At 43.3% G+C, this 25945-nt stretch overlaps 1 protein-coding gene across 3 annotated transcripts in view; it reads right to left on the reverse strand.

Annotated features, from left to right (window-relative positions):
- The window catches only part of NFATC3 (nuclear factor of activated T cells 3), a 126874-nt gene that overhangs the window by 48499 nt on the left and 52430 nt on the right, over window positions 1-25945 (reverse strand). For all 3 annotated transcript variants that reach the window (XM_024219421.2, XM_024219420.2, XM_024219419.2), the window contains exon 3: window positions 20492-20654. In XM_024219421.2, coding sequence (XP_024075189.2) covers window positions 20492-20654 — 163 coding nt within the window. The remainder of the gene's footprint in view (window positions 1-20491; window positions 20655-25945) is intronic.

Raw genomic sequence — 25945 nt, forward strand, 5'->3', positions numbered from 1 at the left:
AACATATCTAATATTTCAATGGAGGTTTCCTAGACTTTCATAACATCTTGTATGCAATGCTGTTATAGCTGTGTTGGTACCAGGATATTAGGGATACAAGGTGGGTGAACATCAATGTAACTCCAATCAGGACTAAGCTATTTAAAAAATTAAGGTGATTTAAATCACTTGTTTTTACAAAAATTGTTATGTACTGTACCTTAACTCTGGCCATTCAAGATATTTTGTCCATATGCATTTCACTCTAGGTGTGCATATGCCCCACGCACACAAGATAAAATTCTTCTGGTCAGTTGTGCCCTGCATTCCCTTGCGCTGCCCCTTCCACCAGCATAAAGGGGCAGAGCAGGCCCAACTTCCTCCAAGTTCCTTCACCAGTGCAGAATTTTAAGTCCAAAGGACTCTGTGTAGTGAGGAAGGAGGGCAGGTCATGGGATCCACATGGACAAAACTTCTCAAAGAACCACAGATATGATAAGGTAGGTAACTGCTTTTTCTTGTTTAAGTATTTGTCCACATGGATCCCACTGTAAGTGACTAGCAAGCAGTTATCTTCCTGAGAGGGTGTGTGCCAGGAGTCCTACTTATAAAGACTGCAAGCATCAGACCGAGGCCTTGGCTACACTTGCGAGTTACAGCGCTGTAAAGGCTCCCCCAGCGCTGTAACTCACTCCCCGTCCACATTGGCAAGGCATTTGCAGCGCTGCATGTACTCCACCTCTCCGAGAGGAATAGCAAGTATTGCGCTGCCGCTGCAGCGCTGCAGCACCAGTGTGGCCGCCCAATGCGCTATGAATGGCCTCCAGAATTATTTGGCAGTATCCCACAATGCCTGTTCTAGCCACTCTGGTCATCAGTTCAAACTCCACTGCCCTGGCCTCAGGTAACCAACCACGTGACCCACCCTTTACATTCCCCGGGAATTTTAAAAATCCCCTTCCTGTTTGCTCAGCCCGGCGTGGTGTAGAGTGCTATCAGCGAATCTTTCCAGGTGACCATGCCTCCACGCGCCAAGCGAGCCCCAGCATGGAGCAGTGGCGAGTTGCTGGCCCTCATCAGTGTTTGGGGGGAAGAAGCTGTACAGTCCCAGCTGCGCTCCAGCCGTAGGAATTACGATACCTTCGGGAAGGTATCAAAGGACATGATACAAAGGGGCCATGACCAGGATGCCCTGCAGTGCAGGATTAAAGTGAAGGAGCTGCGGAGTGCCCTCCGCAAAGCCCGTGACGCAAACGGCCGCTCGGGTGCTCCCCCCGCGACCTGCCGATTCTACAAAGAGCTGGATGCAATACTAGGGGTTAACCCCACCCCCACTCCGAGCACCACCATGGACACTGTGGGGGGAGGAGGAGGAGGAGGAGGAAAACGGGAGTGATTATGGTGGGCCGGATGGAGACACCCCGGAATCCCTGGAGCCATGCAGCCAGGAGCTCTTCTCAAGCCAGGAGGAAGGTAGCCAGTCGCAGCAGCCGGTACTTGGTGGAGGACAAACAGAAGAGCAGGTTCCCGATAAGCGGTTTTTTTTTCGGGAAGGAATTTTTTCGGTGCGGGCTCTTTGGGAGAGGAGGGTTAGGCATGCATGCCTAGATGCGGAATAGTGCATTGATGTGGTTTATCACATTGCGGTAATCGGCCACAGTAATCGGCCTCGGTAATCTCCTCGAATGTCTCATCCAGAACGTGTGCAATGCGCTTGCGCAGGTTTATCAGGAGAGCCACCATGGTTCTTGTCCCAGCCAGGCTAACGTGTCCGTGCCACTGTGCCGCGAGGGGCGGGGGGACCATTGCTGCACACAGGCAAGCTGCATATGGGCCAGGGCGGAAGCCGCATTGCAGTAGAAGACCCTCCCTTGCTTCCCAGGTCACCCTCAGCAGCGAGATATCGTCCAGGACGAACTCCTGTGGAAAATGTTGGGACAGTGTTCAGTGTAGGTGCCCCCTGAAGCTGTTGGCTCTCCCCAAGGCACAGAAACCCAGAGGACAGTGCAGCCCTGAAACAATCAGTCCCCCTTACTCACCATTTTGAGGCTCCCGTGGGATATGTGTGCTCTGTTTCGGACGGGAAAATTATGCTATTGTGTAGACCCTGTGTGTTTTCTACTCCTTAAGTGCGGGGGGAATCATTACTCTGTTTGGTATAAACAATGCTGCCTCTGTTAAATGTTGCATTTTGCCTATACAGCTGCATCAACCTTGAGACCTCAGCCGTCCCTCTTATCGCCTGCTCAGAGACTGCAAAGACTGAGGAAGAGACCGCGAAAAAGCAAAGAAGACATGCTGCAAGAAGTGAAGCAGCAATCTATTAAAGAGAATGAGAAAGCACAGAACTGGAGGGAGAAAGAAAGCAGGATCCGCCAGGAAAACGCAGCGCACCGGCGGCAAAGCACTGATAGGCTCATAAGCATCCTGGAGCGCCAAGTAGACGCTATCCAGGAGCTGGTAGCCATGCAGAAAGAGGAGCAGTACCGCAAACGCCACTACCACCCCTACAGCCCTTGTCCCAAAACTCTGTTGTGCCCCACTGTCACCTCCAACCCACTTTCCCCAACTTCCGTGTTCTTCACGCCACCCGCTGCCTCCAAACACCAGTATCTTCACCACCCAGCCCTGAAAACCACGACCTTTACCCTCTGCACTCAACCCCCATCACCATGCAGTATAGCTGTCCTGAAGTGCAGCACTCACTGCACAGCACACCAGACAGGACATACGCGAATCTGTGATTGTACTGTTCCCCACTCCACCCCCTTGTTTCTTTTCAATAAATAATTTTTTTTTCTTTTTAATAAATGGATTCTTTGGCTTTGAAAACATTCTTTATTATTGCATAAAGTAAAAGACTCCTTAGCCCAGGAAATAAGCAGACTTGCAGTGCCTGTTTGTCTGCTTAGCAGACACTGATTCCTAAAGATTGGAACTACTGCACTTCACTCCCGTGCAGGGCACCAGATATCACTGCTTGTTTTCAGCCTCAAATTGCTCCCTCAAGGCATCCCTAATCCTTGCAACCCCACGCTGGGCCCCTGTAATAGCCCTGCTCTCTGGCTGTGCAAATTCAGCCTCCAGGGGTTGAACCTCGGAGGTCCATGCCTGAGTGAAGCTTTCACCCTTCCCGTCACAAATATTATGGAGGGCACAGCACGCGGATATAACCGTGGGGATGCTGTTTTCAGCCAAGTCCAGCTTCCCATATAGAGATTGCCAGCGGCCCTTTAAATGGCCAAAGGCACATTCCACAGTCATTCAGCACCGGCTCAGCCTGTAGTTGAACCGTTCCTTGCTGCTGTCAAGGCTCCCTGTGTAGGATTTCATGAGCCACGGCATTAACGGGTAAGCGGGATCTCCAAGGATCACAATGGGCATTTCAACTTCCCCTACCGTGATCTTCCGCTCTGGGAAAAAAGTCCCGGCCTGCATCTTCCTGAACAGCCAAGTGTTCCGAAAGATGCGTGCGTCATGCACCTTTCCGGGCCAGCCTGTGTTAATGTCAATGAAATGCCCACGGTGATCCACAAGTGCCTGGAGAACCATAGAGAAATACCTCTTCCGATTAATGTACTCGGATCCTAGGTGGGGTGGTGCCAGAATAGGAATGTGCGTCCCATCTATCGCCCCGCCACAGTTAGGGAACCCCATTTGTGCAAAGCCATCCGCTATTTCCTGCACGTTACCCAGAGTCACGGTTCTTCTGAGTAGGATGCGATTAATGGCCTTGCAAACTTGCATCAACACGATTCCAACGGTCGACTTTCCCACTCCAAACTGGTTTGCGACCGACCGGTAGCTGTCTGGAGTTGCCAGCTTCCAGATTGCAATAGCCACCCGCTTCTCCACTGGCAGGGCAGCTCTCAATCTCGTGTCCTTGCGCCGCAGGGTGGGGGCAAGCTCCTCACACAGTCCCATGAAAGTGGCTTTTCTCATCCGAAAGTTCTGCAGCCACTGCTCATCATCCCAGACTTTCATGACGATGTGATCCCACCACTCGGTGCTTGTTTCCCGAGCCCAAAAGCAGCGTTCCACGGTGCTGAGCATGTCCGTGAATGCCACAAGCAATTTCGTGTCGTACGCGTTACGCGGCTCGATAGCATCGTCCGACTCCTCACCCTCACTCTGGATCTTAAGGAATAGCTCGACAGCCAAACGTGACGTGCTGGCGAGACTCATCAGCATACGCCTCAGCAGTTCGGACTGCATTTCCCGCAGATAGAACGCGCTGCACAGAAACCGTTGAAAGATGGCGCCAAAGGTGGACGGAAACAAAGGGATTTCTGGGATGCGAAGCGATGCATCACGGGGCATTGGGACAGGACCCAGAATCCCCCGCACCCACGCCCCCCCAAAGTGAAAAACATTTCCATTTCGCTCTGTGTTAGCCTGTCTGCTCTATATCAAAATATCTTGTATTTCTTTAAATTCTGTCTATGGCCCTTAGCCAGCTGGCACCCATGCTGTCTGATAGAGAGATGGTGGGTCCATGTGCAAGATCAGACTGATTTTGTGAAATAGTGCCCAGAAGATCTGAAAAAAGAATGTGCCGTTATATCAGTTCTGAATCACCCACTCTGATGCTATCTGTACTGAACAGAGAGGGCTTGGTCTAGTCTCAATTGCTAGAGTCATTAGAAAAGTAATGACACTGATGGGAAGCATACACATTTCTATTCCACTGCATCAGGAATGCATCTGAAAAGGAGGAGAAGCACGTGTCTTCTCTGGAACAAAATGTGTCACACTTGTTCAAATTGGTGCACAGAAATCTATTACAAGAATACCTCCTTTTAGAAAAACTTGATTGAAGACAGTCTTTGAAAGTCCATTTGTGGCTGGAAAAGAACTTTCAGCTGAGCTGATTTGCTAAATTGTTCTGAGCACCTGGTGAGAGCAGAGCTAAGAGATTACTCTGATGTTGCATCAATCCCGTAGATGAATAGCTTCCTGACAGGGAGGGAAAGATCTTGCTCCCCCTTTGTCAGCTGACATAGTATAATGCTGTAGTGTCATCTGGCAGCACTTGAATGATGGTCCCTTTAAGAGAAGCAGGAACGCTCTGAAAGCTAAACATATAGTTGTAAGTTCTACCGCATTTGCGCAGATGAGTATCTATGGAGGACCACTGACCTTGTGTCTAAAGATGTTCTAGGTGTGCCTCCCAGCCCTGTTTCAAGGCACCCATTACAATAGTCTTGGTAGTGGACTGTGAAGCAAACCAGATGCCTTGAACTTTTTGTGAGTCTTTCTGCTTGATACATTGATTTTAACCATCACTGAAGAGGCTGAAGGTGAAGCTTGGCACATGATGTTCTGGAAGTCCAGGAAGCCATGTGGCATAATAATATGAGGCAGGCCTTCTTTCACCAAAGTCCTTGGTTGAATGTGTAGATTTGGGATGAGGTGCACTAGAAAATCTGTCCCGTGGCAGATAAGCTTTTGCTGACCTTGAATCAAGAACTACTCCTATGAATTCTATTGGTTGAGTGGAAAAGAGTGAATTTGTCCTGACTGACCCCAGGCATGCTCCCTGTTGGATGCCTCCTCATCTCATGCGCACTGGATATCATATATGCCTATCCTGCTGATTCCATTCATACCAAAGGTCCTGAAAAAACTCATGCAAAATTCAGGGTCAGATGTTACACCCAGACACAGCGTCTTTACATCTGATAGCATGGATGACAACTGATTAAATTCCATCAATAGAAGCTATTCCAAGGAAATCCAGAACACCTTGGTACATGGAAGAACAAAAAAAAACACAAAAACAAACACCACACAGATTGACCTATGCAGCAAAATGGAAGAGTTTCTCCATCTAGATTACATAACATTGCCTGCATCCTTTGGAAGCCCCAATTCTTGCTATTAGGGAGAGCAGGTAGTCCAGAAAGTATTCAGGGCTATCCATCAGCTCCTTAAAAGTGCATTAGCAGCAACGTCTGCATATCCTCCTCCTATTCAGGTATATTTTCCAACCCCACAGTTGCTAGATTCCTCAAGGGCCTAATTCAAATGTTTCTACCATCAGGGAACCCCCTTCTTTGGACCTCAACATAATTCATTACATGGTTTAATTGGACCACTTTTTGGGATCCTAGCAACCTATTCATTATACGATTCATCTATAAAGACTGCCTCTTTAGTTGGTATAACATCAGCTCAAAGAGCAGGGAAAAAGTCAGGCCCTCATGGCTGGTCCATCTTATATAGTGTGTTTCATAAAGACAAAGTGACTCTTAATCCTTACCCCAAGTTCTTGCCAAAGTTCTCCAATTTTCACTTAAATCTGATGATTCACCTAACAGTTTTCTTCCCCAAGGCCCACTCAAAGCGAGTGGAAGCTAAACTGAAGATCCTTGACCTGCGTAGCTCTTGTGCGTAGCTCTTTCTTATTACCTTGACAGAACAAGGTCTTTCAAGAGTGCCCCCAAGCTACCTCTAGCATTTGCAGATGGTTATAATTCAAGAAATATCCACCCAAAGACTGCCTAAATAATGGATATCTATTTGGAACATGCTATGAGACAGCTAGATCCCCCCTTGCAGATTAAAGCTCAGGCATCTTTGGCAACTTCGCTAAGAAGCACCCCTATATTTCAAACATTTTCAGGGCACCTACAGTAACTTTAATTCTTCGTAATGTGCTGTCCATGTGGATTCCATGCCTCACTTCTTCCCTGCTACTAGGAAGTCCTACACCCCATTGATTGTATATTCAGAAAGGAAATGAGGGACAATTCGGCCTGCTGTCCCCTTTACGCCCTTGGAGAACTGGGAAAGGGGGGGGGGGGGGAAGAGGAGAAAGAGCCTGCAAGGACATCTAAGCTGCAGGTACAGCCCCCATGGACATTTCCAGCCAAAAGAATCTGATCTCACATTTACAGGGTCATGTGCACTAGAAGTGGGATCCAGACAGACAACATATCTCTAAGAATCACAGTTATTGTGAGGTAAGTAACTGTTCTTTCAGTAAACATAATAGTTATTACTGGCTGGCCATTTCCTAGGAGCTAGAGAGTGGAAAAAGACAGTTAGTCAGAGGGGTTCTTCCTATTGGAAGGTTTGAAAATGCAGAGTTTACAACCCTACAATACCGTGACAGAGAAGAAATTGAATAGGAGGAAGAAGTCTGCACCATTAGAAAACAATGGCACGTTAAATGAGAGAAGACGAATGCATACTAAGTAACAAAAAAGAGCAGGTAAAACAAGAAATTCTGTTCAATCTCTCAATGAGAGGAAAAGGAACAAAAAATGAAAAGAAGTACTTTTTCACACAACACAATTAACCTGTGGCTCTCATTACTATAGTACATCACTTAATTTGAGATCTTAGCATGATTCAAAAAAAGATTAAACATTTATATGGGTAATGAATATCCAAAGCAGGAAATAGTAAAAATAATAAAAGATCAAGGCTTTGGAAGGGACAAACCCTCGACAAACTTTAGGCCATAAGTTAACCATTAACTATTGGGAGTTCATAAATTCATAGATTCCAAGGCCAGCAGGGACCATTGTGATCATCTTGTCCGACTACCTGTGTAACATAGGCCATAAAACTTCGCCAAAATAATTCCTAGAGCATATCTTTTAGAAAAGCATCCAATCTTAATTTAAAATTTGCCAGTGATAGAGAATCCACCACGAACCTTGATAAATTGTTCCAATGGTTAATTACCCTCACTGTTAAAAATTTACGCCTTCTTTCCAGTCTCAATTTGTATAGCTTCAACTCCCAGCCACTGGATCCTGTTATATATCTTATTCTGCTAAACTGAAGGGAACATTATCAAATATTTGTTCCCCATGTAGCTACTTGGGGGTAACTTGATTATAGTCTAACTTCTCTTTGTTACGCTAAATAGAATGATAGACTCACAAAACTCAATCTAAGGCAGGTTTTCTAATTCTTTAATCATTTTCATGGCTCTTCTCTGAACACTCTCCAATTTATCAACATTCTTCCTGAATTGTTGATACTGAAACTGGATGTTGTATTCCATCAGCAGTTGCACCATTGCCAAATATATAAATTAAAATAATCTCTTTATTCCCGCTCAAAATTCCCGTTTATACATCCAAGGATCACACGAGCCCTTTTGGCCAGAGCATTGCACTGGGAGCTTATGTTCAGCTGATAATACACCAGGAGCCCCCAATTTTTTTTCTCAGTCACTATCTTCCCAAGATGAGTCCCCCATCCTGTAAGTACAGCCTACATTCTTTGTTCTTAGATGTATACACTTACATTTAGCCATATTAAAAACACATTGTTTGCTTGCACCCAACCTAAGAAGCCTAAAAGAAGGCTTTCCCTGAGGACAGGTTATGCTGCACCTGCTTACTCCAAGTTTTTTCCTGTGAACCAGCTGGTACTGAGCAGCGTCGTAGACAAGATATTGGTCTACACCAATATGACAATTTCCATGTTTTTCGCTAAAAAAAATCTCAAGTGAAAAAAGTCTCAAACCCCAATCATCTTTATCAGGTATCAATGCTAAAGCCTAATGCTAATAATTTAAATATCAATATTAACTATTTTACTGTTGACCCTTTTAGCCAGAACATCAGGATATCATCGTTATCTAGAAGTACTTGATGTGGAAGGGCCAGGTGCTGTTGTGAAGGCTACTGGAGAGGGACTAATGAGGAATACAATCCCCCACCTCGCAAAAATAGTGAGGGGATTCTTCCCCTGACCAAAAGCTTCTAGTGATGTCTGCTGCATATGAAAAACAAAACCAACTTCCACACCATCTTCCTACATGATGAGAGTGCCAACTGCCTCCTCTCCAGCTATCAATATCTCCAGCTTTCTCTTGACAGTTTACAACACACATATTTCATGCAAAAATCTGCAGCACACTGAAAACAGAATTTGGATACATTCTGGCACACGCTAAACCAATATAAGCTAGGTTTAAGCCAACCTAAAAGCATATCCATGCAAAGTTGCACAGGTTTAACTAAATATATATAAAAATCAAACCTTTGTTAAACTGGTGCAGTTGTGTGTTCAGACCAGATCTAAAACTTCTCTCTCTCGCTCGCTCACACACCCTCCCCCAATCAATCCCAAAAACCAAACAAAAAACTCCATATAGACCGATAGTGAGGTATAGTTTTAAGAGTACAGATGCAACATGCTCCCTGCAAAATTAAGTGCAAGTGTTTCACCAAATGAGCTTTAAAGAGGTTTTTTTGGTGAAACCACATGCTGCAGTAAATTTATTCTGGAAATGACGAAGGCATGAATGATTGTGCTTAGGTTCACATCAGAAAGAAAAGATTCTACCCAAATACAGATGGGAAAAGGCCAAGTCACCTGAGAGCAACCAAGGATCCAATAACAGTTCCTAAATTTCTATTGAGAGAGCCAGTGTAACAGATAGTGGGCATATATCCTCTGGTTAACCGGCCAATATGATCGCCACAATTTCTACCATTTTATTCAGATTTTAAAACACTAGGCAGATCTTGAGGAACACACCAGTGAAGTTATGACAATTCATCAGATTTTATTTCAAAACACTATTCCACTGAAACAATCGGTATTTGTATAGGAACCTACGTTTACTAAATGTGGTTTAAGTGGGGTAACCATAGTTTAGGTGGTTATTTTAATATGGCAACCAAGCCATAAACAGGAATTATGGTAAGTTATTTATTCCTCCTTTATTAAAAGAACTCTCAAAACGTAGTCTTTCAAATTTGTAAAAAAGGGAGAGCCTTTAAGACAAATTATTTTGATTTACACAGTTTAACTGGAACATACCCATATCAAGCTGAGATTTAAAAGGCTGATACTTTGTTTGGAGCAGATAATAATAATAAATAATAATAATAATAAAATCTTGCCATCAGAATGGCCAAAAACAAGAGAATTTCACTGCAGAAACTCCTAAATAAAAATAAAATTTATTCATGTCCTTTTAAAGCATAAAAGGACATTTAGTGACCCAGCAAAGTGAGACTTCAATTCGTTTAGCTTCCCCACACATTGGAAACAATAAGCTGATTAAACATGCTCATGACAGATGATGCCAAATTTGTCAGAGGCTTAGTTTCCTAGTGACAGGTGGAGTACAGTATGACTAACAACCTATGTGTAAATTGAAGCTATGTACCACTATCTTAAAATCTTGTTAAAAATAATGTATAAATTACACACGTAATGCAGAACCATAAACTTTCTATCGTATTCACAGAAAATAATCTTAAAAACAAATGCCCTGCTGAGTGCTGCAAAGTATGATCTAAAAGCAACTGCACATTAACAAACAAAATGTAAAAAGACAATTAGAGTAGTTTGTCAGGAACACTTAACACCTTGTGCATCACATTGATCAAGCATTCACACAGACTTGGGTGGTAAAGAGCTAAATAAGGCTATGAACAACAAAAATGTTGATGAGACTATTTAGAATGTGTGCAAAAAGTAATGTATATTACAAATAATATGTATGTAGTACACTGGGGGTGGGGAGGGGTGAGGGAGAACTGGGCAGACCACACTTCCCATGCCAAATCAATTATTTTAAACCTTCCTACAGCTCAGTGTTCACCATTCATTGAGTTTGACCGTTAATACACAATTTTTCCCAGCACTATATAAAAAGTAAATACCAATGAAAATCAATGTTTTGTTTCACAAGTTGATCTCTCCCATCAAATCCATCTATAACTACAATATAATAGTTGTAAGAGATCAACTTGTGAAACAATACTGATTTGCCTTTGTATTAATTTTAACTTAGGGAGGCATAATCAAGTGATCTGAGCTTGAAACTGGGAAACAGGAATGCATAAATTCTAATTCCAATTTTAACAATGACTCTGCGTAAAAAAATCATTTACTGCTCTGATTTAGATAACTCAAAACAGGAATAATATTCAAGTAGGTTACACAGCTGTTAAGAACAAGATGGTTTCAGCAGTGACCATGAGATGGTTGAGACCATGAGAGGTTCAGGATCCTCACAAAAAGAAGAAAGGAGAGTAGCAAAATACAGACCCTGGACTTTAGAAAAGCAAAGCAGACTTTGACTCCCTTAGGGAGCTGATGGGCAGGATAGCCGGGAGGCTAATATGAAGGGGAAAGGAGTCCAGGAAAGCTGGCTGTATTTTAAAGAAGGCTTATTGCGGGTGCAGGACCAAACCATCCCGATGTGCAGAAAGAATAGTAAATATGGCAGGCGACCAGCTTGGCTTAACAGTGAACTCTTCGGCGAGTTTAAACACAAAAAGGAACTTACAAGAAGTGGAAACTTGGACAGATAACTAGAGAGGAGTATAAAAATATTGCTCGAGCATGCAGGGGTGTAATCAGGAAGGCCAAAACACAAATGGAGTTGCAGCTAGCAAGGGATGTGAAGGATAACAAGAAGAGTTTCTACAGGTATGTTAGCAACAAGAAAAAGGTCAGGGAAAGTGTGGGACCCTTAATGAATGCGGGAGGCAACCTAGTGACAGAAGATGTGGAAAAAGCTGAAGTACTCAATGCTTTTTTTGCCTCAGTCTTCACAGACAAGGTGAATGCCCAAATAAATCTCTTAGTCTTTAAGGTGCTACCAGACTCCTCATTGTTTTTGTGGCTACAGACTAACATGGCTACCCCTCTGATACTACAGACAAGGTCAGCTCACACACTGCTGTCATGGGCAACACAGTATGGGGAGGAGGTGAGCAGCTCTCAGTGGTGAAAGAATAGGTTAAGGACTATTTAGAAAAGCTGGACATGCACAAGTCCATGGGTCCAGATCTAATGCATCTTTTAAAAAGGGAAGAAGGAGAATCCAGGGAACTATAGACCAGTCAGCCTCACCTCAGTCCCTGGAAAAATCATGGAGCAGGTCCTCAAGGAAACCATTTTGAAGCACTTGGAGGAGAGAAAGGTGATCAGGAACAGTCAACATGGATGCACCAAGGGCAAGTCATGCCTGACCAACCTGATTGCCTTCTATGATGAGATAACTGGCTCTGTGGATATGAGGAAAGCAGTGAATGTGGTATATCTTGACTTTAGCAAAGCTTTTGATATGGTCTCCCACAGTATTCTTGCCAACAAGTTAAAAAAGTATGGTTTGGATGAATGGACTATAAGGTGGAATATAAGATGGCTAGATTGTCGGGCTCAATGGGTAGTGATCAACGGCTCAGTATCTAGTTGGCAGCCAGTACCAAGCGGAGTGCCCCAGGGGTTGGTTCTGGGGCTGGTTTTGTTGAACATCTTTATTAATGATCTGGACGATGGGATGGATTGCACCCTCATCAAGTTTGTAGATGACATTAAGCTGGGGGGGAGAGGTAGATACGGTGGAAGGTAGGGATAGGATCCAGAGTGACCTAGACAAATTGGAGGATTGGGCCAAAAAAAATCTGATGAGGTTCAACAAGGACAAGTGCAGAGTCCTGCACTTAGGACAAAAGAATCCCATGCACCACTACAGGCTGGGGACTGACTGGCTAAGCAGCAGTTCTGTAGAAAAGGACCTGGGGATTACAGTGGATGAGAAGCTGAATATGAGTCAGCAGCGTGCCCTTGTTTCCAAGAAGGTTAATGGCATATTGGGCTGCATTTGTAGGAGCATTGCCAGCAGATCGAGGGAAGTGATTCCTCAATTTATGAAGAGGGAAGAGAAGAAAAGTAAAGCAGCCCCCCCTCCACTTCATTGCAAAATGAAAATTCAGAATAAATCAAAGCTAGAATTATATACATGCCCTTGAGTTAAGATTCCAAGGGTGTGAATCTATAGACATGGTCTACATTAATGCATATATTATAGGTGGCACTGACAGGAGATGGGGCAGGGCAGGAGGATCGCAATTCACGCATGCTCAGAGACTTTAGGTTTTTAGCAGCTAAAAATCTCCCAAGATTCCAGTTTCACTCAGCATGCAAGCTCCAAGTGCATGTGCCAGCTCCACAGATCAAGTGAGCATATTACCTTCCAGTGTAGTGCTACACAGGCAAAGAAAGGGTTACTCACCTTGTGCAGTAATTGTGGTTCTTCGAGGTGTGCGTTCCCATGGGTGCGCCACTGTAGATGTATCCACATCCCTGCACCTGAGATCGGAGATTTTAGGTAGCAATGCCTGTTTGGCCTGCACACATGCTCTTCTCCCTGTCTCTTGCGCTGCCTTGAGGCTATCAAGTGCTGCGTGGGTAAATCACCCTCAGTTCCTTCTCTACATTTTTGAGGTAGGGGGCAAGATGAAGGGGTCTGCCATAGTGCCCTGACTGGTCCGAACACCACCTCACTGAGTGGCAGGGTCACTCTGGAGAGAGCCACTTCAGCCAGGGTATCAGGCTGTATGTGGACTCCTTTAGATCCCTGACTTTCAGTCCCAAGTTTGCGCTGACCCATTTCAGGAGCTCTTGATGGGCCCTGAAGTCATCTGGTGGAAGCAGGTTACTAGGACCTGCAACCGCCTCGACCGGAGACAATGAGGAAGAGGCTAGCACTGTAGGAGGGGCTGCTCCTTCCTCCTCCACCTGACCACGTTCATTGAGACCACTTCAGTGACCTCGGTGCTGGGGTTGGTATCAGAGTCTGGGTCCGGTGCCGGTCAGGATGAAACTGTGGCTCGTCTCACAGACACCACTGAGTATGACTGCTGAGGAAGGGGGTTCCGGTACTGGTGGAAAACCCCACAGGTTCCAATATTACCACTGTGTCGGCCAACGGCCTAGTGGCTAAGCACCAGCTGCGGGGTTGGTATTTAAGTCTGGTGTGTAAATCAGGCACCAGTACTTTTTTTGGAGGGGCAAAGGATTCCCCTCAAACTCTGAAGAGGACTCTTCCCTTGGAGACCATGGCAGAGCCATACTCGCTTCCGCCCCCAGGCAGTACTGGTTAGTGACTACTGCAGCGGGGACATGGAGGACTTTCCTTTGAGATGTGCTGCGACAGTCAGTGCTGTGATGGATCACACCATCCCTTGAACCTTTCTAACCCTGGTAGCCCTGTCTTTCTGAGTGCGCCGTCTAAAGCCCCTGCTGATCTTGCACTTCTCCTGAATGTGAGCTTCCCTGAGGCACTTTAAACAGCTCCAAAGCAGGTCACTCACTGGCACAGGCTTGCCGCAGGAGGTACACGGTTTGAAGCCTGGGGATCGGGGCAGGCCTTGTCCCTGACACAATGTTCCTCGATGACTAGGACCACTATATATACTAATACTAACTGATAACTAAAAGGCTAAACTACAAAAACTACACAGATTACACTACAGAATCTAAACCACTGGGAAAGCCTTGCAAGAGCAAGATCATTCCAAGCAATCGTCACAGTTGGTAAGAAGGAACTGAGAGGGTGCACGCAGATCTCCAGGGGGTGCTAGGGACGGTCCTATGGATCCCACTAGAGGGAAAATATCTCCAGCAACTGTGCACGTGGCGCGTGCACACTTAGCATGGAATGGACATGAGTAAGCACTCGAAGAACCACCATGTTTGTATTAACCACATGGGAACTAGGAGAATAACTTTTGTTCTTTCCTTTCTTATCTTGAGCAGGACCTTCAATATGAGAGAACTGGAGGAAAGGCATAAAGGAGACCTGTGTTCCAGTGCAAGAGGAAGGCATCTTCTAGCAAGTGATACCCCATCCCTGCTCTTGAGCAGTTTTAGGAACGTTTCCAGGTTTTGGCCATGGCAAATAAGTCTATTTTTGGGACTCCCCAATGTCAAAATCACACTGTAGAGAACAAGGTCCATTTCCCATTCACGTTCCTGTGAAAATGTTCTGCTGAGGGTGTCCACTGTGGTATTCGGCACCCGACAGTAAACTTCTGATATAATGATGCTGTGCCAAATGCACCAATTCCACAGTTTCATTGTTTCTGCACAATGGGATGGTGAACTTGCTCTTCCCTGGTGGTTTATGTAGAACATACATGTTATGTTGTCTGTCGTGACTTTTATATGTTTGCCATTGATCAATGGTAGGAAATGAGCACAAGTGTTCCAGACCACTCTGAGCTCCAACAGGTTGATATGTGGTGTTGATTCTATGGGGGAACATTTGCCTTGAACAGTGTGATTGTCTAGGGGAACTCCCAAGCCCAGTAAAGATGCATCTGTTGTCAGTATCAATGTTGGAGGTGGCTGCGTGAAGCGACCCCATTGCAGACATTTTGCGGATCCTTCAACCATTCGAGAGCCTTTTACTGTCGAGGGCATCAACAGTAGTTTGTTCAGACTCTCTGTTTGGTACATATCCCATTTATAGCCATGTCTGCAGACCATGCACATGGAGCATTGCATGACTTATCACAAAGATGCCCAAGTAATTGCAGGCAATTTCTAGCGGAGGTCATGGGGCTGGTCTGAATGGTGTCAATCAAGCTGGTAAGGGTGTTGAACCTGTAGTGGAAGGCATGCTTTGGCCTTCACTGCATCGAGATAGGCTCCTATGAATTCTGGATGTTGTACTGGAGTCGTGTGTGTGTGTGTGTGTGTGTGTGTGTGTGTGTTTTCGTTCAGTTGTAGTCCCAACGGTGTGAATACATCCAGAGGTTTTTTGTGTGACCAATAGGGCGTCTTCGAAGGATCATGTCCTGAGTAGGCAGTCATCTATATATGGGTAAATCACAATTCCCCATTTGTGAAAGTGGACCACTACCACTGATAGGACCTTGGAGAATACTCTGGGTCTAGATGATAGGGTGAATTGGAAGTACACTGAATTGAAAATGGTCCTGACCAAAAGTGAACCTGAGGAACTTCTGTGGGATGGTTGAATTGCTATGTGAAAGTGGTTCTCGGCCCTACAAGATGCTTAATCTCCCTGGTCTAGAGATGGAATTATTGCAGTTAGTGTAACCATCTTGAATCTTCGTGTCTTTTCGCATTTCTTTAATACTCTTAGATCAAGAATGGATCATCTTCTGGTTGGTTTTTTTTTGGGGGGGGGGTGTCAGGAAGTATTAGGAGTAGAAACCCTTCCCTCGGTGTTGATTGGGAACTGGTTCTATAGCACTAAGGTTCAGGAGATTATTTATTTTCTGACATAACAGGCTTTTGTGAGAAAGGTCCCTGAAGAGTGACAGGGAAGGAGGAAGGGTAGGAGGGGAGGGAGGGAGAGAGGTAAAATGGACTAGATAACCATAGGAGATTATCTCCAGTACCTACTTGTCTGATGTTATGTTTTCCCAGTTTTGTTGAAAAAGAGCAAGGAAGCGTCTGAAGGTATGCAGATAGTTTGAGTTTTCCAGCAACTGATGGTGCGAGTGGTAACTCTGAGCCTCGACCAATGTCTCAAAACTGATGTTTCAATATTGAGGGTTGTGCAGTTCAAGTTTTGGGCGACTGCAGTCTTTTGTTTTTGAAGCCGATGTCTCTTCCGCTGGGGTTCATGATGTCTCTAGGGTGGAGGAAACTGCACTAGGATCTTTGTGACATTTGCGATTTACTGTATCATCTTTTCTGTGCAGGCATGTAAATCCCCAAGAAGCATAATGTGGCCCTTGAGTCTTTCAGTGTGTGTGTAGTGAAGAATCCGTCTTCTCTGCTAAGAGTTTAGATCCCTTGAATGGAAGGTCCTCCACTGTGATTTGGACTTCTCTTGGTAAATCAGAAAGGTGAAGCCAGGAAGCTCTCCTCATCACTACCACCATCAATATGGAGTGAGCAGCTGTGTCCGTGGCATCTAATGCAGTTTGTAGTGCTGTCCTTGCTAGAAACTGGCCCTCAGTGATGATGGCTTGGAACTGCTCTTTTTGATAATTTGGGAGGTGATCAATAAAGGCATTGAGTTTTCCATAGTTGATGTGACTATATTTCGTCATCAGGTCCTGGTAATTTGTAATCCTAAACTGCAGAGTTGCTGACTAATAAGATTTCCTGCCAAATAGGTCCAATATTTTCTAATCCTTGTCATAGGGAGTTGATCTAGCATGGTGCTGTCTTCCACATTCGTTTACAGCATCTGCAACAAGGAAATTCAGAAATGGGTGAGAAAAAGAGAAAGTCCACATCTTTATAGGGCACATAATATTTTGTCTGCCCTTTTACATGTAGGCATTTTCGAGGCCAGTGTTAGCCAGATGATCTTGGCTGGGTCTAGTGAAGCCTTGTTGATTGGGAGTACAATACGCGATGAGGACATGTGGAGGATGTCCTGCTTCTTCAAGGGAAGAAGAGGGAGATAGAGGAAAACTATCCCAATGGGTACTTGAGGTCCTAGAGGACTGGTGTTTATGAGCTGCCCATGGGTCGCACTATGGCCACTGGGGTGGTGCAAAGGGTATAGGTGGTGATACCCTAGGATGTCCTGCAACTGTACTATTGGTATTGGAGGTTCTGCATGTGGCTATAAGTGAAAGGTCCCTTGACCTTGTTCTGGGGAGCCGTACGTTGAGACCAAAGTTAAGTTATCATCCCTGCTCTCTGCTTCTTCACTCAATAAAGGTGGAGCAGTTAAAGAGGCTGGTGGGGAGTGTTTCAGTACTGTAGGAGATTCCAGAGACCAAAATGCAGTCGGTAAGGAGATGCCGGTGACGAGTAGTGGAGATTCCAGTGTTCCTGAAACCAACACGGAGAAACAAACAAAATTCCTGCAGTACCGTGGTGGTAATTGATACCGATGAGTCTGTCTCGCCTAGCTTGTCGGTGTTGAGGGAGTCTGGTAATTGAAGACTCTTGTGGTGCGATGACCATCCAAAAGAGAGTTCCCTGTAAGTGCTTGGTATTGCGGCTTTCCTTGTCTCTTGCAGTGCCATTTTAGAAAAGGTGGTACAGTCTTTATTGCCTTTTAATTAGACGGTACTGACGCTGCAGGCTGTGCTCCTCGGGTCTTTAGGCAGTACGGGTACCAGAGAAACCTAGTGTCTTATGGGGTACCATGCCACAGCTCCATCAGTATCAAGGTCACTGACTTTGCTGGGGATCTCTTCTTCCTAGTCAACGGTTCAGCCTGTGGACTTGTAGCCCTCTTTCAAGCTCTTGTGAGAGGAATCCTTAGATTTCCTCTTTGACTGCACCATAGTTTGATATCCATGGACGCTGATGGTCATGTCAGGGATTGTTGCTCCGGGGGAGTCCCAGGACCAGGGTCAGAGGCCAATCTCAGTGGACTCTGCATCATGAGGAACTTAAGCTTCAGGTCATGGCTCTTTCTTGCTCTTGTCTTTAATTTCTGACAGAAGGAACACTTCTGTGATACGTGAGCCTCTCCTAAATAGCGAATTCAGCACAAATGGCCGTCGCTGACTGGGATATCCTCTCTACAGGAGAGACAGTGTTTGAACCTGGGGAGCCAGGCATGACCCTTCTTGAGGTCATTCCCTAAGAGGGGAGAGGACAGCAAAATCAAAAAGGACAAGGAGGCAACTGTTTTCTAAGTCAGAACAAAAAAGATTTTTTTTTTTATATATTAAAAAGGGAAAAGGAGAAGGGAGAGTTTTAAAGCTAATTGACTGTCATTCTACTTATTGCTCCGTTTCAGACCAAGGGCGGTTGAGAAGGAAATGAGGGCAGTTCGCCTGCACAGTGCTAGATAGCCTCGAGACAGGGAACAAGACAAGGAGAGCACATATGTGGGCCAAATGGACACTGCTACCTAGTTTCCAATCTGAGGCACAGGGAGGCATATTCACCTACAGTGGAGCAACCATAGGAACAGTACTCAAAAGAAGCAGCTGGAATTTCCCTGTAATGGCTGGCCTGGACACTAGAACTGAGAGCAGGGTGCCTATATCCTGTGCTCTTAAATGACCTCACTGAGGGAACTCAGGCAGCATGGAGGAGGAAAAAGACATTTAATTCAAATACAGAAGATACAAAACTCACACTGGAGGTGAGGCAGGAAAGTAGAAGATTAGGGCAAAGAGCCTTGAGACTGGGAGCCAGTGAAGGAAAAGGGGACATGTGTCTGTGGACAGGAGAGTGATCCAAGTGCAGGCTCATCTGTCAACTCCCTTCATTGTCACAGTGCCAAAATACTGCCTTTGACACCATGGTGCAGTTTGATACACAGCAGAATTTCAAATTATGACAGCATAATCCAGCAGTTAGAGCAAAAGAATTAAACTTCAATCCCCATTCTGTCAGGTTTGCTGTCAGTGACCTCTTCATGTCTACACTTAAATTTTGCTAGTATAGCTATACTGGCAAAACTCCCCTAGAACAGATGCAATTATAGCAGTACTAAAGTGCTTTTGCTGTTATAGCTTATTCCAGTTCAGCGAGCAAAATAAACCATACCAGCACTAGAGCTTTTGACAGCAAACTGTGTTTCAAAAAACCACACACACCCGTAACTGACAATACATATGTTGGTAAAATGTAAGTGTAGATCTGGCCTAAAGTAGAGGGATGCCACCTCTCTCTTTGTGGCTCCCAGGATTAGGTAGCATTTGGAAAGCACTTCACATTTATGTAGTATTTGTAACAAAAGGAAGAATCCAGCAAGAGCTAGTGTAGGGGTCAGGACATTTAGTGTCATTCACTGCTAGCCAAAAGGGGATTGCCACATGATGAACTGCCAGAAGACAGTGAAACCAAAATGTCTACATTTCTGCTTTTCCTGTGGAAATAACGTTGAGTCAGGCTGCCTTCAAAGATGCTTTTAGGGCAACAAAAGTGAAGAAGTGGCTGGCACCCTCACCAAAGGCCACAAGAATTGAGCCGGGAGAGACTTTAGCAAATCTTCTTTTGTCCTCCCCCTTACTAGCAGCCCACTTAAGAAAGCCAGTGATGTGAAGCTTCCCAGTGGGCCAGAGAAGAGTAAGCAGCTGCGTGTATTAGCCTCCTTCCCCAACAGCAGCAAAATCTGGCTAGTTTACAAGGAGATAAAAAACAAACCTAAAAATTTGTTTACTGCAAATTTTTGGTCTGTAGTTTACTGCATTGAAAATTAGCAAGCATCTACTTGAATTACCTCAGTGTTTTACATAAACAGTGTGATAAAACAAAACCAAAGCAATTATAATCCTTGTCATACACCAGTCTTCATGTTACATAAGAACGGCCATACAGGGTCGGACCTTTGGTCCATCTAGTCCAATATCCTGTCTTCTGACAGTGGCCAATGCAAGGTGTCCCAGAGGGAATGTTCAGAAATGTATCCCTGATATTGAGGCAATATAATCCATTAATCAAGTGAAGTTATAGCATTCTTAAGTGTTACAGAAATTAGATCTTAATATGACTGAGTATATGTAATTTATCATGCTGTAATCCTAATTCCCCCCCCACCCCAAATTTCCTTTCCGATCGAGTGGAAGAAATTATGCATACTGTCATGAAGCCAGTGATAAGTCTATAATATACAACAGAATTCATTATATGCTCTGTAATTGTAGCATAATTTTTACAAGTATAAAAATGTATTTAAGAGATTATATTGGAGCAAACGGTATGCTACAGAGATGTCCCATCTATTCAGGATCATAAGAAGTTCCACAAAAACACAGTAACAGTTTACAGTACTGCACTGTAAGTATCATCAATTTTCTGTAACAACTTTTATGTAAAAAGTTAAAAAACTTCATACCTTCACTACCGGGTGTGCTCCAGTAGATGCTTTTACTGCTCCCCTACTGCCTTCTGTTTCATAATGAGCTCTATGGTGAGTTTTAGGCTGTACGTCTATTTTCAGTTCACATTGTCCATAATGAGTTGGTAAAGGCCAGTCTAGTGGTGGTAATGAAGATGTGCTGAAAGCAAGACATGTACAATAAATTTAAGTGAACCATGCTACTTGGCCACAGTGTCAAGTCAAAATACCTACAACCACCGATCAAACTCATTTTATACTATATTTACCATTTTGTAATGAAAATGACAAACAGTTTTACATTTATTTCAACTTACAAGTAGTAAAAATTCTGCTTCAAGTATTTTATACATGTTTATTCAAAACTTAATTTAAAATGGTTTCTTTGGGGATTAATTATTGGAAGGGGGAGGAGTAACACTGGTTAAAAGACAGACAATGCAGGAAGCTGCTCTGAGAGACTCCATACACTACTTTATCTATGACAATAGGTATTCCACAACATGCCAGTATCTGTCCTCGAATAAGATTGCCAACTGAGTTTACATTATGGTGGTTTTGTGATAATTGAAATTGACAGTCTAATTTCAGTGTAACCTTTCTGCAAGCTTCATTAGCATCCATTCCCCCCTCCTCCTACTCCCCCAAGTGAAAAATTACAGTCTTAAATGTCTGATGTCTCTAAAGTGTTAACTGTTCCAGTTTTGTGGTTGCCATTCAAATGAAGGCAGTACCAGGACTCAAGGAAACAAGAGCTGTCCAAGCTTAGTAGAAGGGCTTGGTGCAAAATGGTGCAGGGCTTTTGGATTAAAACAAATATGATCAAGTTATAGGATTAGATTAGTTATCCTTTATACACAGTAATGAAGTCACTCCAAATACCGGAGGGGAGGGGTGAAGGTGGGGTGGAATAAAATCATCAGTAAGAGGTTGAGAAGGAAGTAAGCAACTCATGCCACTCAATTCTACCAGTGAAAAGGTAAATCCATTATATTTATCCCTTTAATTAAGATACACATTTATATATAATTTTAATAAGATGACAAGTCAGAACCAATCCAATAAATACCCAGTAGAGCAAAGAATGCAGGAATTTTGAAATTCAGTACTATTTTTTATTTAACTTAAGTACTTGCAGGAATATGCTGTAGTCAAAATGAACTCTGCACCCAGAACAATCATTTGTAATAACAGTATGGTTGAGTCACTTTTCTCCTCAAAGGTAAAGCTTAAAAATGTTTTCTTCAAAATTGTTATACTGCCATACTCTGGCTAGGAGGGAAGGCAAAACATGTTAAAAGACCAGTGAATGGTTTCATCTCATTAGAATGAATAACGCAATCTCTTTCCCTTTACAGGAAAAAAAAAAAACTTAACCCATTCCTCAAGTCACGGTGAGATCCACAAACAGCAGCATTCAGCGCTCAGGAGAATGGCAAAATCTCTCCTAAACGCAGATCCCTATTACTTCCAGGGAACTCAACCAAATCTCATAACATATCCACAGCTGGGAGGCGACATGCTAGGATTGAACAAGAAGCATTCCTCCCCACCATACAGCAGGGTAGCACAGTTTTGTCTTTAGCAAGTATCTGAATGAACTTACGCTCACTCTGCCAAGTCGTACGTTCCCCTCTTAATGCAATCATCACTGTGCCCTAGCAGGGAACAGAAGGGGAAAAGAGAAGGCACCACACTAACTGGCCTCCTTTAGGAGAAGAACCCACCACTGCTACCCACCTTCTGTTCCCCGGCTTCAGGAAGTATTTCTACCAGGCACCTCTCCCTCAGGAGGAGAGGAAACAGACTGAAAGGCATATCTAGATCGCCTGGATCGTGGGGGAGGAGGGCAGACAGGTGGTAAGAAACTCCCTTCGAAGAGGCCTGGTGACTGCTCCTCCTTCCCTAACAAGAGGTGAGCAGGTGGGAGGGATGACTAGTGATGTTAGCAAGAAGGAGAAAATGGACAGAGATGCAGTAAACAGGCAGAGATGTACTGCCTAAATTGCCAAATAAAACTATCAACTGTAGCTTTTGCTATTTACTTATCTAACTGCTATCCTAGATTCCTCTGACATAGAAGGAAAAAGTGGGGGTTGAAGTATTCAGCCTGCAAAAAAGGAAATAAAATGTCAAAATTAAGAAATACAAAAAAGGTAGGCTTCTTAAAACTGAAGTGCAGGGTCAAAAGAACCACCACTATTTAAGCTTATTTTCTCCTTAATGTCCCAAAAGTACTTTTTCATTTAACCAACCGCTGTTGTCACAAAGGAAGGTGCAGTATTGTGTATGAGAGGTCAAAAAAAACAGATTGTCTGAGAGAGGACCTAACATATCCACAGTATGAACTACAGAACTACTGACACACTAACTACTAACAAGTTGCAAGCATTATCAATCTTTTCCCTTGAAGTTAATAGCCCAATCCTCCTCCCCAACTGGTCTCCTTCTAGAGGTTTTCATCCCCCTTTCTGCAAGATAACTAATAAGAATATGGCAAAAGCCCCATATTTGGCAGATCCCCATTGCCCCTTGAATTAGAAATTTTCGTATAATAGCACAAACAGGAAAAATATGCTAAATCACAAGTGACACAAATAAAGTTTCAAATTTTGTAGCTTTTTGGAAACTATCAATATCTCAGTAAGAGTGACACAGAACAGGTGCAAGTAAAATAGCTTGCTCATCTTAATAGGTACAGTTTATAAAACTTCTAAAGATGCTTCCTAATGGATCCTATTGTGTTAGATTTTGAGATTATGCTGCATCATATGCTATTGTCCTCTAGACACAACAAGTTGTAAGTAATGCTAGTTCAATTCAGAAGGCAAACATGGACTAGCTAGTGAAGAGCCAAAATGTTAGAAGATTGCTTTTCAACCTATTTCCCCCTATCACTTATTTATAGGATCAAACTTTCATTTAGAGAGAGAGTGGAGACCAAGACAGAACTAGGTGAAAGTCTATGCTTGAAAATTTAACAGAACCATACTGTAGAACTTATTTCTGAACGTTAAATAAATAGTTAAATTTATGCTGGCTATTCACAGAATGACCATGATCCCCAAATGGCACAGATGTGCCCTACTCAGATCAGAATATCTAAGACTAAGTCACCAAGCTAAAGAGATTTTCACTCTACTGAAGAGCACTACGACAGTCCAGATAACTGACTGTATACACTGAAAGGAGAATTTCTTGAATACATTTAATATCTTAGAATAGCTCTCCATTGCACATTACTACTATTTACAGATATTGTAAGTATAAATCCTACATGGAGATTGTCCAAGGCATTAATCACACAGCCAAGATGCACTGCTTCTTCTGAAGTGAAGGGAAAAAATAAACCCGACAGAATGGGGCTCCAGTCAAGGAAGCAGCTGTAAAGCTGAGCATGAAAGAACTAGGTTGTTATATTCTATGGATACTAATTCTGTCCATCTACAATCAGTCTGGATTTTCTCATTTAGTGGAGGAGGTTTTCCCCGATTTAGCAACCGAGAAATTGGTTAAAGAATATTTTCATTCATATTTTTACACATTAGTTCAAATACATTCTTGGTATGTTGTGCAAAAATATTTGGGGGTCTGATGGTTTTTTTTTAATCCAATTGTCTTGATTAGAGTTAGTGGGGTTTGTTTGTTGTTCAGCTCTTTGCAGGGGTCTTCCAGGTGAAGCCACAAAATAGTTGCTCCCCAAGAGATCTATCCTTCATACACAACTACCCTACTTATCCATCTGAACTAAAATGAACAAAGTCAGCAAGAAATTACATATTATAGTTAGTTATGTAACTAAATTGGTTTATCAAAAACAAAAGCTCAATATTTGCTAGTTTTATTACAGATCAAAAATTTTACAAGAATTTGTAGATCAAACAGAGCAATCATACCAACATCTTTAAAGGACAAGTTCAAATCTATGTGCACATTTGTAGAACACTTTCTCATAAGAAGTCAGGATAATGTTACTATGTATCAGATGCTGGAAAATAAATCTAGGGACTCCATCTTTTAAGATTTAAGAAAGGGTTCAATTGAAAGTATTTTGCCTACTTTATTAGAAGAGATTCTAAATGTTAAATTTAAGCTTTTCACTACAGAAAGCACCTTTAACTTACCAATATTTCAATCTTTGAAGCAGAATGATCCATGGAAGGTAATTTATTGGCCCCTTGTAAATTATGGTTTTGATTTGAAATTGTGAGAAAGTTCACAATTTGAACTTTAACGTTTGTCTTTAATCCTTATTTTATTTCAATGTTACCAGATGTGGCCAGCAAAACAAAAAGTGTTGGCGATTAAAAAGTCAAATAGTTTAAAGAAAAATATGCAAAAATTAGTGCTACTATGGAAGACTTTTCCCTTCAAAGTTTGAGGTAACTGGGATTAACATTATGTATGTTTACAGGTACAGCTAGAATTTTACTGATAAGGCTATATTACTTTGTATTCAGAAGCCAAAATATGCAAACGTACGCTCCAGAATTAATGTGGCCAGCACTCTGTGGTTTTCTCTTCCCTCTTCCCCCCCCTCCCCCAAGGGTTTTCAAAAGATGAGTTGGGAGGGGGGGAAACCACAAGCAGAATCTAATTTTCCATATTTTTACAATCTTTACTTTTTGGGGTCTGGGAAAAACCAAGGGCTACAGACACTTTGCAAATGTTTCCAGCAAAAGCCCTACGGTCAATCATTCCAAACAGTGTCTTTAGTAGTCTATATAGCCTATTCTTTTGTATCAGAATCTCATCTTGTGGTTCTCAAAGCACAGAGATAGATTTGGAGAACCTACAAGTGTTTTTACTGGTGTACAGTACTATAAAAGTCTGAGCACTTTATGAAAGTAGACTCTCAAATAATAAAACACACTACAACCAAAGGATGTGATAAAAGCATGCATAAGTCCTAGCAACCTGGCGAGACAGCATAGGTTACAGGCTACAAAGATTCTGTAGATGGTAGTAAAACAATTTCACAATCCGATTAATACAAGCCTCAAAATGAAGCTGAGACTGGGATGACCTCAAGGATATATACAGTACTTCAGTGCAGAGCTATCACTAAAAGGAACCCCATAGTAAATCACTGGGGACACCCTTTAGGGTGGACCTAAACAGAAGCTATTACATTCAATTGAAGAAAAGATGATGGCACCAGAATGTTAACTGAATAGAGACAACTGTACCTTCAGCAACTATCATCTCAAAGTATGATGGATCCAGTTTAGGGTGACCAGATGTCCCGATTTTATAGGGACAGTCCCGATTTTTGGGTCTTTTTCTTATATAGGCTCCTATTACCCCCCACCCCCGTCCCGATTTTTCACATTTGCTGTCTGGTCACCCTAATCCAGGTTGGAATAAAAAACAAACAAACCAGCCAAACAAAGGGCATTACATGTCAACCATGGACCACAATTCCAAATGATTATGGGTAACCAAGAAGGC

This window comes from Terrapene carolina, unplaced genomic scaffold (genome assembly GCF_002925995.2).
Source record: "Terrapene carolina triunguis isolate 2854851 unplaced genomic scaffold, T_m_triunguis-2.0 Scaffold130, whole genome shotgun sequence".
Lineage (NCBI taxonomy): Eukaryota > Metazoa > Chordata > Testudines > Emydidae > Terrapene > Terrapene triunguis.